We start from the raw sequence: 14056 nt of genomic DNA on the forward strand, positions 1-14056 counted from the left end.
CCGCCATTTAATGGAGGTTTAATAGAGGAAGCATTCTCTACAGGCACCCGGACATCTTCCTACACCTGACCCATGCCCCCGCTTCTCGACCTTCTCAGTAGACAGTTTCCCGAATGATGGTCCAGACTTTCTTTCAGAACCTTTTGGGACCATCAGATTCATTGCCAAGGCTCTAGCACTCTGACGGGTGCATTGTTCTCTCTTGTGTTTACCTCCTGGCTGCATCTTGGGAGTTTCTCTGGCTGTGCCAATCCTAAAACAGCAGAATCCCAAGGACCACCAGGACCAAGCCAGCCACAGCCATGCGGATGAGATTCTCCACGGTGTAATCCTGGGGGTGTGAGGCTGGGGATGGTGGACAAAGAGGTCACAGAGGTCAGGGTAGATCATCATGACCCAGGACCCCTGGATGTCCACCCAGGATGCCCACCTCCCCTTCACAGGACCTGACCCTCTGTGCCAGCCCCATAACGGAGAGCATCTCCTCACTCACTAGTCTTGGAGTCTGTCTGGTTTTGTGACGGGCTGAGGGTCTCAGCTCCTCCTGAGAATCAATCAAAAAAAGGGGGGAGGTGTGTGAGGAGTTGAAGAGACTTAAGCCAACATGTCCCTCAGTTTCTGCATTCCTTTGTGTCTACATTTCTCCTAACTGTTCTGTAGTTATGTGATAGAACCTTTTCCTGATGCGGCAGAGGTGCGTACATACATATATGCACAGGAATAAATATGTGTATATACATAATTGAGATATAATAGTGTGTGTATGTAAATATATAATGCTTATGTATTATAAGATATATAATAGTGTGTGTATATACAAATATGTAATACATAATATATATTATGAGATATATAATATGTGTGCATGTAAATATATAATGCATAATATGTATTATAAGATATATAAGTGTGTGTATAAATAAATATATAATACATAATATGTAATAATATATATAATAGTGTGTGTATACATATAAATATGTAATAAGATATATAATAGTGTATATATCTAAATATATAATATATAAAATATAATAAGACATCTAATAGTGTGTGTATATCTAAATATATAATGCATTATATATTATAAGATATACAATAGTGTGTGTATATAAATATATAACACATAATATATGATATATAATAGTGTGTATATAAATACATGATGTATAATATATAATAAGATGTATGATAGTATGTGTATCTCTAAATATATAATACATAATATATAATACAATATATAATAGTGTGTTAATATATGTTATATATAAATTATATATGTTATATATAGATATATAATATATGTATACATTATATAATATAGAAATATCATATATTATATTTATTTAGTATAATATATCAAATATATTTATTAATATAGAAATATATTTATTATATTCATTATATTAATGATACAGTTATTTAATATAATATATAAAATATATCAAATATTTATATTTTATATATTATATATTAATATGTAATATAAATATATAATATAAATATATACTTTATGTATTTATATATTGTATATAAATATATTTATATATTTATATATTATATATAACATATACATTAATATATAAATATATAATACATAATATATAAGATATATAATAGTATATATATGTAATGCATAATATATATTATAAGATATATAATACTGTGTGGGTGTATATACATAAATATATAATACATAATATATAATAAGATATACAATTGTGTATACATAAATATATAATACACAGTGTATATTAAGATAGATAATAGTGTGTGGGTATATATAAATATATAATACATAATATATATTATAGGATAGATAATAGTGTGTAGGTATATATAAATATATAATACATAGTATACATTATAAGATAGATAATGGTGTGTGGGGTATGTACAAACACATACATACATATTTGAAGTGAGAAGAGTATTATAAAATTTAGAAACAAGTTTGTCCTCCATTTTCTTGTGGTTAATGTAATTATTATCAATAAATCAGAAGAGATCATTTGGGAAAGGATTGAAAGGGTGTGTGTCGGGGTAAGTTAATGGGAACTAAAATTAGCATACTCAAACCAAGAACTTTCTCATCTATACTTAACTAATTTTAGAAGATAGAAAGGAATCAAAGCCTTTCAAATTATTCAAGTAGTAAAACAATCCTTAAAATTCACAATGTCCACAGTTGTTATGAATATAACTTCAAAAGCCTGCTGATATAAATGTATACAGTTTAATTTTAAATGTGTTGGATAAACAGACATTATTCATAAGAAGTTATTCTCCATCATGAATGCACATATTTAATTTAATCCCAAAGAAAATCAGAGCACAGTCACTTTACATCATAACGCTACCTACCAAATTAAATGTGTAAATTATAAATGCCAGCATTGCTTTGAAATCTTCAGAAACAGAAAGAGAAACAATAGATACGTGGACATAAAAAATAAAGGACAGAAAGGAATTGCGCACGAGGTTTGCTGTTGAATATTTGCCTGCATTGCTGCAGTGAGCAGGTGCACAATCGCCCCTTAGTCTCAGGTATGCACTGAGTGTTCCGGGGCCGCCGGGGGAGCCCAGGTGGGGAGTGGGTGGAGCCTCCATCTTCTATCCTCAGTCTAAGTATGATTCCTCCGAGGTTCCTCCATATCTCATTTCAGTCCTCCCTGGCCTTTAGCCCCATCTGAGGTCTCTGGGGTGGGAGCCCAGGCTTAGGAGGTCCCTGACAATTTCCACCCTCTTATGGGCTGGGCCCTCTCCCTTTACTCCCCTCTTTCCTTAGCGTCCTGAGCTCTGCTGGGGGCAGGGCCTGAGCTGAGCCTTTGAGCTCAGAGAGGACAAGGTCAGGGCCCTCACCTGAGACCACGAGCTCCAGGGCGTCACTGGGGTGAGACAGCAGGTAGGGGAAGAATCTGTGTGAGCTGTAGCACCTGTAGGTCCCCGCATGGGCTGAGGTCACAGGACCCATGGGGAATTCAGCCTGGTGCTGGTGAGCTCGGTGCTCTGATCTCAGACGCAGCAGGTGATGGGCTGCTCCCTCCTTGGTCAGAAGGAAAGTGTCCATCGGGCTCCGTGACTGACACAGCAGGGTCACGTTCTTTCCTGAGGCTACTGTGGGGCCCGGCTGCACTGAGAGGAAGGGTCTGTCAGGGATCTGTCCTGGAGAGAAGAAGGATGGGTGAGGGGCTGCCCCACCTTGTTCTGAGCTGAGACTTCCCCAGGCCTCTCCCTGGGGCCCTCAGTCTCTCTGTCTCTGTTTTCTCTGAGTCTCCCCCTCCCCACCCATCCCCTGTCTCTCTGTGTCTTTCTCCCTTAGGACCCCCACCCCTCATCCCGGCCATCACCACCTGGGCTCCCCCAGCAGGGCCTGAGCAGAGCCTGGATCCCTGACTGAACCCGCTGGGCTCCTCACCTGAGATCAGGATGTCCAGGGGGTCACTGGGGGCCGACCACTCGGAGGAGAGGTTGTGTGCACCGTAGCATCTGTACTGGCCCGCGTGGGACACCCTCACAGGGCCCACGGTGAAGTTGGCCTGGGAGAGCCCAGCCTGGGGCTGCTGGCCAGAGCCCTGGAGGAGATCATGTCCCTGCTCCTTGTACAGAGCGAATCTGTTGTAGCCGACATCAGAGCCACACTGCAGGGTCAGGTTCTCTCCAGGGGCCACGACAGGACCCTGCGGGGTCAGGAGGGAGGGCTTCCTAGACACGCCTGGAGGAAAACAAGAGTTGGGACTAGGAGGACTGGTTCCTCCCATGCCCCTTCCTTCTCCCGTTCTGGCCCTGCGGGTCTCACTGTCTCTCACACTCAGTCTCTCTGGGCTCAGGAGTCCCAAACTTCCCTTGTTCCACCCTCCTACGTGGGACTCCCTGAGAGTGAGTTCTCGGGCAAGGAGCAGACGTCTGTACCTGAGACCAGGATCTCAATGGTGTCACTGGGTTCCGACCACACCCGGGTGATGTTCCTGTAATATCCATGGCATCTGAACATCCACCGGTGACTGGGGGCCACAGGGCCCACAGGGAACAGGGCCAGGAACAGCCCGTTGGAGAGTTCCTGTGAGTCCAGCATCCAGGAGAGCTTGTTTTCTCCTTCCTCAATCAAAATGAATCTTTGAAATCCCAGCCTTGAGCTACACTGGATGGTGACGTTCTCTCCTGAGGTCACCACAGGGCTTGGCAGGGCTGAGAGGGTGGGTTTCCTGTAGGCTCCTAGGAAAGAAGGAGGCACTGTCTTAAACGGGACTCACGCCTCCCACATCATCCCCCAGGGCTGAGTTATTAGAACGAAGATGCCCCTGAGAGCTGACCTCCTTCCTGACCCTGGGACCCCTGAGTGTCCTCTTACCTGTCACCACCAGTTCCAGCGGGTCACTGAGCTCTGACCAGCCTGCAGAGCTGAGATAGTGACAGCGGTATGCCCCTGCATAGTGCTCTCTCATGGATGGGATGAAGAAGTTGGTCTTGTTCCTGGGCCCTGGTGGGCTCTGTTGGTGCCAGGTCATCGGGCTTCCTTCCTTGGTGAGATGGTAACCCTGGGTATCCAGGGTACCCTGGCACCAGAGGGTCACGGAGCTCCCCCAGCTGATCACAGAGCCTGGCTCAGCCCAGAGGCTGGGTTTGGGGAGGATCCCTGGAAGAAACCACAGGCTGGAGTCCACAGACCTCCCCCACCCCTCATTCCCAGCTCAGGCCATGGACCTTCTTGGTTTTCTCACCCTCCGTTCAGAAGGCCCTGAGATGAGAGTCCGGCTGCTGAGTGTGAGGTAGGGCGTGGGAGCTTAGCAGAGACTCACCTGCAGGTGCTCGGGTTTTCTGGCCCAGACTCAGCCATGGAGGAGAGTTTCCTGTGGGGGATTTGGAAGACAGAGGTGTGTCTTCCCTTCCTGCTGGAGCACCAGTAGCCACTGGACCCCTGAGGGTCTCCAGTGAACAAGTCTGCTGTGGGACACCCCTCACCCCAGCCCAGTGCCCCTCCTGTCCCTCGTCTCTCCACCACTGACTGAGGCACAGAAGAACAGGGAGGATGGACACCATGATGCCTGCTCTTCGTGCTCCAGCTGTGGGACAGGAGACCACACGACCCACCAGGACAGACAGACGCGCGGATGTGGTTAAGGCAGAGCCTGCTGCCGCCTGTCTGGGTCCCCACAGCTGTCAACCCACAGGAAGTGGACACAGCCTCTTGCTGGGCCTGTCTCTGATTCCCCCCAGTGTGGGGGCTCAGGAGGACCCAGGCCCTCTGCACACATCTCAGCCCAAAGCTGAGGTGTTCCCTGATGGCCAGGGCTCCTCTGTCTGAAAACCTGCCCGCGGAGGGTAAACCTAACATCACGTCTAGGTCAGCTACCAACTGGGCGGGAGTCTAAACTGAAAACCCAGCCCTTACTTTCTCAGAGCCTCCACTCATGACATCGACTTTCCTTTTCCCCACCGATGCGGAGACAAACATTTCCCGACGAGACAGTCATCCTGATCTGAAGAGACCCACTTCCTGCTTTCAGTAAACACAGTCGATTTCATTAGGGGAGGCTCTGGGAAACTTAGGGGATGCAATTTAGCAGAAGATGAACATTCAGCAACTTGTTTCTCAATTAATTAATTTATTGCCAAAGAGAGAGAAGTGGAAATATGAGAATAGGGACCACAACTAGAATGTGGTTGAGGGAACGGTTTCTATCTTATTCCCTGGCAGAGAACTAAGGGATACGAACAAGAAAGCTGGCTGGGTGTGGTGGCTCACGCCTGTAATCCGAGCACTTTGGGAGGCCGAGGCAGGTGGATCACAAGGTCAGGAGTTCGAGACCAACCTGACCAACATGGTGAAACCCTGTCTTTACTAAAAATACAAAAATTAGCCGGGTGTGATGGCATGCATCCGTAATCCCAGCTACTCGGGAGGCTGAGGTGAGAGAATCACTCGAACCCAGGAGGCGGAGGTTGCAGTGAGCCAAGATCACGCCACTGCACTCCAGCCTGGTCAAGAGAGCCAGACTCTGTCGAAAAAAAAAAAAAGAACAAGAAAACCCAGTGAGAGGTGGTTGTGAGAACACTCTAAAGAGGAAAGATCACTCAGGACTGGGAGTGGTGACTCATGCCTGTACTCCCAGCACTTTGGGAGGCTGAGGCGGGTGGATTACCTGAGGGCAGAAGTTCGAGACCAGCCTGGCCAACATGGTGAAACCTCATCTCTACTAAAAATACAAAAATTAGCCAGGCGTGGTGGCATGCACCTGTAATCTCAGCTACTCAAGAGCCTGAGTCAGGAGAATCTCTTGAACCCAGGAGGCAGAGGTTGCAGTGAGCCGAGATTGCGCCACTGCACTCCAGCCTGGGCAACAGAGCAAGGCTCTGTCTCCAAAAATAAAAACTGAAAAGAAAAAAGGAGAAGGAGAAGAGGAAGGAGACGGAAAGGAAAGGAAACACGCCTGAGTTGGAACATTACATGTAACATGGAGTAGGCAGGGAATCCGATAGAGCACTGAAACTCTTACTGGGTGCAGTGGCTCACGTCTGTAATCCCAGCACTTTGGGTGGCCCAGGTGGGCAGATCACATCACATGAGGTCAGGAGTTTGAGACCAGTCTGGCCAAGATGACGAAATCCCGTCTTGACTCAAAATACAAACGCTACCTGGCTGTGGTGGCAGGCGCCTGTAATCCTGGCTACGTTGGAGGATGAGGCAGGAGAATCGCTTGAACCCGGGAGGCGGAGGTTGTAGTGAGTCAAGATTGCACCATTGCACTCTAGCCTGGCCAACAAGAGCAAAACTCCATCTCAAAATATAAAATAAAATAAAATAAAATAAAATAAAATAAAATAAAATAAAATAATAAATAAAAAGAGGACTGGACATCTCCTGTGGGTTGTCAGTGAATGGAACCAAGCAAACCACCACCCTTTCCCTTTTGTTCTACAAGGTGTCTTTCTTGGCCTTCAGGAAGTGAGTTCCATTGTCAGACCCCATGTTTGTTGCTGCTGGGTTCATCGAGTCTCCTCCCTTTCCACCTGTGGCTCCCCATGGGTTCCCAGGCCCCAGCCAGCATTGTGAATAGAGCCAGGAAGACCAGTCCTATCACACCCCTCCTGATGGAATTCCCACAGTGTCATCCTGGAGAACAGGGGCTGGGGGCTGGGATAGGATCAGAGACCTCTTCATGTGGGCCAGGCCCCTCCCTCCACAGGAGTTCTGACATGGAGCCCATCACCACCCGTTTCACCCTGACGATATTCTTCCTGCCCAGACACCCCCATTCTCCCTATATCATCATGGGCACCTCAGTGAAATCCACGGTTGAGGGTCTCTGTCACTTACTCTTCCCTCTTCTTGGAAACTTTCCTTGGATCCTTCCAGAGCCCTTCCTGAGTGTGCTGCAGGATCTCTGCCACACGGCACACTCTCAGGAGCCCTCATCCTCTCCCTCACCTACTGCGCCCACACAGCCAGGTGCAGGCTTCGTTTCTTCATCTTCCCTTCCCCACAGGCCCTGATGGAGAGTGGATTAGACTCGCTCCTGAGTAGGGGCTCAGGTCACTGACCCCTTCCTCCCTGTGGACGAGGCCTCCGTCCCAGAGCATTGGAGGCTGAAGGGTCTCACGGATTCCCACACTGACCACAGTCTCAGATGCGGATGGGGAACCTGGGGACTCAGGAGGGGCTGCCTAGCCCAAGGTTCCACAGCTGGAGGTGGCACAGCCTTCACTCACACGGGGGCCTTCCGTCTCCCCAGGGACTTCACACTGGAGGCTAAGAGCACCACTTTGCACACCACATTCAGGGGTGGATTCTGTGGGTGACTAACAAGTTCTCCTAGGGTTCCAAGGTGACAGGACAGCACATGGGTGAGGGAGAGCCTCCCTCGCCCCACCGAAGTAGGACTATTCTCTATGGAGGGTTGGTCCCCTGCCTTCCTCTACTCTGTCATCTCGCTAGTGACTGATAGGGGTCCTGGGGTGTCTTCCCTAGAATCCCATGAGGGACAATTCCTTTCCTGAGAGGGAAGGTATGGAGAGGACTAGCAGGTGCCTGGTGATGGAAAGTGCCCATAATCAAGAGACATTGCCTCCGCCCAGGATAATAAATATCCGAGTTTCCAAATGGGAAATCTCTCTGTGGTGAGAGCTCAGGAGGGGCTTCCGGAAGGGTGCCTAATTGCTCTGGCTAGGACTTCAGTAGAGGTTGATTAATAGTGGTGAAAGTGGGCACCCTTGTCTTGGTCCAGTCCTTAGAGGAAAGACTTTCAGCTTTTCCCCACTCAGGATAAATGTCAGCTGTTTGTTTGTCATATGTGACCTTTATTGTGTTGATGTACATTCCTTCCGTATCCAGTGTGTTCAAAGTTTTTATTATGAAGGGATGTCGAATCTTATCAAATGCTTTTTAATGCATTTGTGATGATCATGGGATTTTGGTCTTTCATTCAGTTGATATGATGCGTTACATGTACTGATTAGCATATATTTAATCATGGGTTCAGTTCTGCAAGGAACTGATGGACCACTTTCCACACCACTGGGTTGTGACTTAAAATGCCAGTGTGATGATTCCAAGCGGTGATATTTCAGGAGAAACTACACAGATAGCATCTAATAAGGAGGGAAGGGCTGGTAGGGTAGCATCTGATAAGGAGGTGAGAAACTACACAGATAGCATCTGATAAGGAGGGAAGGGCTAGTAGGGTAGCATCTGATAAGGAGGTGAGAAACTACACAGATAGCATCTGATAAGGAGATGAAGGCATCATGGTGCATTTATCTTTTCCTGGTGGAAATCTGATCTTCTCCCATTGAATTAGCTCCTAAACCAGGTGTGGAACTCTGAACGGAAGACATGAAGACCCAATAAAGTACACCAGGAAGTGTCGCAATGAGAAATGAAGAGGACTGTGTGACATGCCATGGACCAGAGCACGCAGGTGTGCGGAGGTGTGGACCCAAGACAGTTGTGTGGGATGTAGCCGCATGTCCAAGGGTGGGAAAAGAAGCGGATCCAACCAAGGAAAGTCAACATTAATGGAGAGGAAAGGTATCACATTTTAATGGTTCTCCATGGATCACCCCAGAAAATGTCCCTGCACTCAAACATTGGTTCCTTCCTCTAGAAATGACCAGCAGACAGTCCAGATAGCTTTGGCCCTAGATTTTCTTCCAGAATCTCCTGGGATCATCAGATCTGTTCCTGAGGCTTCACGACTCCGAAAGGTCCATTATCCTCTCTGTTGTTCACCTCCCAGCTGCATCTTGGGAAGCTTCTCCAGCTATGCCAAGCCTCAAATAACAGAATCCCGAGGACCACCAGGATCAAGCCAGCCACGCCCATGCGGATGAGATTCTCCACTGTGTAATCCTGGGGGTGCGAGGCTGGGGATGGTGGGCAAAGAAGTCACAGAGGTCAAGGTGGATCAGAATCAGCCTAGGAGCCCTGGATGTCCCCCCAGGTCACCCACCTCCCCTTCACAGGACCCAATCATCTGTGCCAGCCCCATAACTGAGAGCATCTCCTCACACATCAGTCTCAGAGTCAGACTCGTTTTGTGATGGGCTGAGTGTATCAGCAGCTCCTGAGAACCAAAACAGAGGGAAAGAGGCTTGAGCTGAGCCTTTGAGCTCAGAGAGGACAGGGTCAGGGCCCTCACCTGAGACCACGAGCTCCAGTGGGTCACTGGGGGGAGACAGCAGATGGGGGTTGGAGCTGCATGAGCCGTAGCACCTGTAGGTTCCCGCGTGGGCTGACGTCACAGGACTCATGGGGAATTCAGCCTGGTACACAGGAGCTTCGTGCTTTGATCTCAGATGCAGCGGGGGATGCGCTGCCCCCTCCTTGGTCAGAAGGAAAGTGTCCATCCACTCTTGTGATTGACACAGCAGGGTCACCTTCTCTCCTGACACCACCGTGGGCCACAACTGCACCGAGAGGGAGGGTCTGCCAGGGATCTGTCCTGGAGAGAAGACGGATGGGTGAGGGGCTGCCCCACCTTGTTCTGAGCTGAGACCTCCCCAGGCCTCTCTCTGGGACCCTCAGTCTCTGTCTCTGTTTTCTCTGAGTGTCCCCCTCCCCGCACATCCACTGTCTCTATCTATCTCTCCTTCCCCTCCATCCCGGCCATCACCACCTGGGCTCCCCCAGCAGGGCCTGTGCAGAGCCTGGATCCCTGATTGAACCCACTGGGCTCCTCACCTGCTATCAGGATGTCCAGGGGGTCACTGGGGGCCGACCACTCGAAGGAGAGGTTGTGTGCACCGTAGCATCTGTACTGGCCCCCGTGGTAGCCCCTCACAGGGCCCAGGGTGAAATTGGCCTGGGAGAGCCCGGCCTGGGGCTGCTGAGCAGGGCGCTGGAGAAAGGTACGTTGCCCCGCCTTGTGCAGAGTGAATCTGTCGTAGCCGACATCAGAGCGACACTGGAGGGTCAGATTCTCTCCAGGGGCCACGACAGGGCCCTGCAGCATCAGGAGGGAGGGCTTCCTAGACACGCCTGGCGGGAAAGAGGAGCCGGGACTCAGAGGGCTGGTTCCTCCCACGCTGGTTCCTCTCCCGTCCTGGCCCTGCAGGTCTCACTGTCTCTCACACTCTGAGTCTCTGACCCCAGGACCTCCTTCTCACCCGGGCTGTCTTGGAGTCATTTCTGAGGAGTGGGGTCTCCCTAGCCCTGGCCCCTGTGCCTGATCCTTCCTCCTCTCCCTGAGAGCCGGGACCTCACAGCAAACACACCGGTGCCTTCCGGAGTCCTCCCCTTCCAGGTGAGGGTGGCCAAGGCCTCCTCCTCCCACGTCAGAGCCTCCCCATGGGGTCTCCCTCACGCCTGCAGCCCGTCCATCCACACATCACTCTGGGTCCTTTCCAGAGTCAGTCACCAGCCAAACTCCCCACAGCCTGTCAGCTGCCCCGAAAGTGGATTAGAGAAGGCCGTGGTCCCTCACCTGAGGCCAGAATCTCCAGGGGGTCACTGCGGTGGGACCACACCTGGGAGGTGTTGCTGTAGTATCCATAGCATCTGAACGTCCACCTGTGGCTGGGGGTCACGGGGCCCACAGGGAACAGGGCCTGGTACCACCCACTGTGGAGCTGCTGTGAGTCCAGGGTCCGGGGGAGCCTGTGTTCTCCTTCCTCAATCAGAACAAAATGCTGATATCCCTTCGGTGAACCACATCGGAGGGTCACGTTCCCTCCTGAGGCCACCACAGGGCCGGGCAGGGCTGAGAGGGTGGGTTTGCTGTAGGCTCCTAGGAGAGAAGGAGGCACCGTGTTTAATGGGCTCCCACCTCCCGCATCATCCCCAGGGCTGGGCTGTGAGAGGGAGACGCCCCTGAGAGCCGACCCCCTTCCTGAGGACAGAGTCTGGGGCTGGGACCCCTGAGTGTCCTCTCACCTGTCACCACCAGCTCCAGGGGATCGCTGTGCTCTGACCAGCCTTCAGGGCTGTGATAGCAACAGTGATATGTCCTTGCATGGTGCTCTGTCATGGATGGGATGGAGAATCTGGCCTTGTTCCTTGTCTCCAGTGGGTTCATTCTGTCCCAGGGATCTGTGCTTCCCTCTTTATCCAGACGGTACTCCTGGGCCTCCAGGGTCCCCCGACACCAGATGGTCACGGGGCTCCCCCGGATGATCACAGAGCCTGGCTCAGCCCAGAGGGCGGGTTTGGGGAGGGGCCCTGGAAGGAAATCAGAGCCTGGATCCCAGGACCTTCCCCACCCGTCAGATCATCCCAGCTCCCTGCCCAGATCTGCTGTCTCCATCCCCAGCTGTCCAGGGTGAGGAGGTGGGACCTGGGAGAGCTGGGGACAGACTCACCTGCCTGCACGTGGGTCCTGGGGCCCAGACTCAGCCCTGGAAGAGAGTTCCCTGTGAGAGATTTGCCCCCGAAGCCTGAGCAGGTCCTCCCCTACCTGGGAGCTGCCTAAAGCCCTGGGATCTCTTGATAGGCCAGGGCCTGTGGGATTTCCTCTCTCCTCTTCAAATCTCACCAAAGCAGAGCAAGGCTGTGAGGGTGGGGGTCATGGCGTCTCCTCTGTCTCCTTTCAGCTTTGTAAATGGATGAGACCTCGGTGCTGGCAGGACAGAGAGACACACAGGGTGTGGCCCCTCAGAGGCTGGGTCCTTCTTATCGGGGGGGTGTCTCATCCTCAGCCCACAGGAACAGAAACTGCCCTCCCCCGGAGCCTGGCTCTCATTTCCCCAGGGCTGAGGTGGGGCGGGCACCAGGCTCTCTGCAGACATTTCAGAGAGAAATGGGGTCTCCCTGTCCCTGGGTCACTGTCTGCCTGATTTATCTTTATCTCACTGAGGGCCGGGACACAGCAGCAAATAGACCCGGTGACTTCCTGAGTCAGCCCCTTTCAGGCGAGGGCGACCATGGGCTCCTCTTCCCTCTCAGAGCCTCCCCATGGGGTCTCCCTCCCTCCTTCAGCCCGTCCATTGGCTCAGCATCGCGGGGTCCTTACCATGGCAGTCGTCTCTCCAGCCCTGGAGATGCTTCAGGGAAGATGCAGGTCCATGCTGCAGGCAGACCCAGGTCAGCAGAGACGCACCTGACACCGGGTTGTGCAGCCCAGGCTGAGCTGTGAGTGGCAGTGAGAACACAGGAGAAACGCAGGGAATAAAGATAATAAAACGTATGTTTTTCTGTCCCTGGAGTGTGTGTTTTTTTTCTCCCAAACAGTCCCTTTCTTTTCCCTTCAAGAACAATCCCTTCCTTTCTACCAAACTTCCCTTCTCTCTTTTTTTTCCTGCCCTCCTTTCTTCCCTCCTTCCCTCCTTCCTTCCCTCCTTCCCTCCTTCCTTCCTTCCTTCCTTCCCTCCTTCCTCCTTTCCTTCCCTCTTTCCTTTCCTCCTTCCCTCCTTCCTTCCCTCCTTCCCTCCTTCCTTCCTTCCCTCCTTCCTTCCCTCCTTCCCTCCTTCCTTCCCTCCTTCCCTCCTTCCTTCCTTCCCTCCTTCCTTCCCTCCTTCCCTCCTTCCTTCCTTCCCTCCTTCCTTCCCTCCTTCCCTCCTTCCCTCCTTCCTTCCCTCCTTCCCTCCTTCCTTCCCTCCTTCCCTCCTTCCTTCCCTCCTTCCCTCCTTCCTTCCCTCCTTCCCTCCTTCCTTCCCTCCTTCCCTCCTTCCTTCCCTCCTTCCCTCCTTCCTTCCTTCCCTCCTTCCCTCCTTCCTTCCTTCCCTCCTTCCTTCCCTCCTTCCCTCCTTCCTTCCTCTCCTCTTTCCTCTCCTCTTTCCTTCCTTCCCTCCTTCCTTCCTTCCCTCCTTCTTTCCTTCTTCCTCTTCCTCTCTCCCTCCCTCTCTCCCTCCTCCCTCCCTCCCTCCTTCCCTCCTTCTTTCCTTCCTTTCTTTTTGCAGCAGCCTTCACCCCCACCCATCCCTGAGAACAAACTTCTAAGTCATTCCTGCCTCCTCAGTGCCCCTCACTTCCTGGGCCATCCTCTGTGCCTTAATCCACGTTTGAGGTTTTTGGAGCAATTACATTAGGTTTAAGCTCTGATTTTGGACGCTGGGTTGGGAGATTACTTTTATTTAGTTCCTGATTATCATCCCCTGCCTGTGTGACCTTGGGCAGTAATATCCCATCCTTGAGCCTCAGTTTCCTCGTTTGGAGCCTGTTGTCATGAACCCCACTCATCACAGTGGCCGTGGAGGGCAGCGGTGCCCAGGACAAGGGAGAGGCTCAGCCTCAGCCATGGTGAATTTCCAGACGAGTTAAGACAGGAGGGTTAGGACGGGAGAGGATCCTGATATTGGGCTCCACCGTGGAGCATTGATGCTGCCATCAAGAGCCCACATTGGCTTTGAACACCGAGAAACCTACATACGATGTTTCCGAATCATGTAGTCACGGTCTTACGTAGAAAAAGTTAAATAACAAATTCCTGAAATAGACAGGGTGCCATAAGACAGATCATAGACCAGAGCTGAGGGACCACTGATGCCTGGGACCACCCAGGGCTCATTAGCGGGGGAGATTTCCACCTCTGTGTGTCACAGAAGAGGAACCCCAGGTCCTCACAGGCACAAAGGAGTCAGGGCTCTGGGTGAGGCTGGAAACTGTGGTTCCTCCTCCCCTGTG

At 50.9% G+C, this 14056-nt stretch overlaps 2 protein-coding genes across 2 annotated transcripts; both read right to left on the bottom strand.

Annotated features, from left to right (window-relative positions):
* Nucleotides 1-158: 158 nt before the first annotated feature.
* On the bottom strand, nucleotides 159-9933 carry LOC103235275 (leukocyte immunoglobulin-like receptor subfamily A member 4). The gene is given in 8 exon segments (XM_073015942.1): nucleotides 159-232; nucleotides 235-345; nucleotides 494-544; nucleotides 2863-3165; nucleotides 3419-3715; nucleotides 3913-4212; nucleotides 4352-4636; nucleotides 9639-9933. Coding segments are annotated over 8 exon segments (1629 nt in total). The 5' UTR covers nucleotides 9847-9933.
* A 569-nt stretch (nucleotides 9934-10502) lies between these two features.
* Nucleotides 10503-12112, bottom strand: LOC103235274 (leukocyte immunoglobulin-like receptor subfamily A member 6). Its single transcript, XM_073015941.1, has 4 exons — nucleotides 11970-12112; nucleotides 11797-11832; nucleotides 11372-11656; nucleotides 10503-11225 (listed from the first exon to the last, which is right to left on the bottom strand). The coding sequence occupies exons 1-4, from the start codon at nucleotides 12001-12003 to the stop codon at nucleotides 10879-10881; spliced, it is 702 nt and encodes a 233-aa protein (XP_072872042.1). The 5' UTR covers nucleotides 12004-12112; the 3' UTR covers nucleotides 10503-10878.
* Nucleotides 12113-14056: the final 1944 nt, after the last annotated feature.

This window comes from Chlorocebus sabaeus, chromosome 6 (genome assembly GCF_047675955.1).
Source record: "Chlorocebus sabaeus isolate Y175 chromosome 6, mChlSab1.0.hap1, whole genome shotgun sequence".
Classification (NCBI taxonomy): domain Eukaryota; kingdom Metazoa; phylum Chordata; class Mammalia; order Primates; family Cercopithecidae; genus Chlorocebus; species Chlorocebus sabaeus.

What these genes read in the sequence shown, in the direction of transcription:
- LOC103235274 (XM_073015941.1), bottom strand. Translation starts at nt 12,003, where the DNA reads ATGACCCCCACCCTCACAGCCTTGCTCTGCTTTG. An exon ending in CAGGACCCACGTGCAGGCAG is followed by an intron (nt 11,657 to 11,796) that starts GTGAGTCTGTCC and finishes ATTTCCTTCCAG; the next exon opens with GGCCCCTCCCCAAACCCGCC. An exon ending in CCTGGAGCTGGTGGTGACAG is followed by an intron (nt 11,226 to 11,371) that starts GTGAGAGGACAC and finishes CTTCTCTCCTAG; the next exon opens with GAGCCTACAGCAAACCCACC.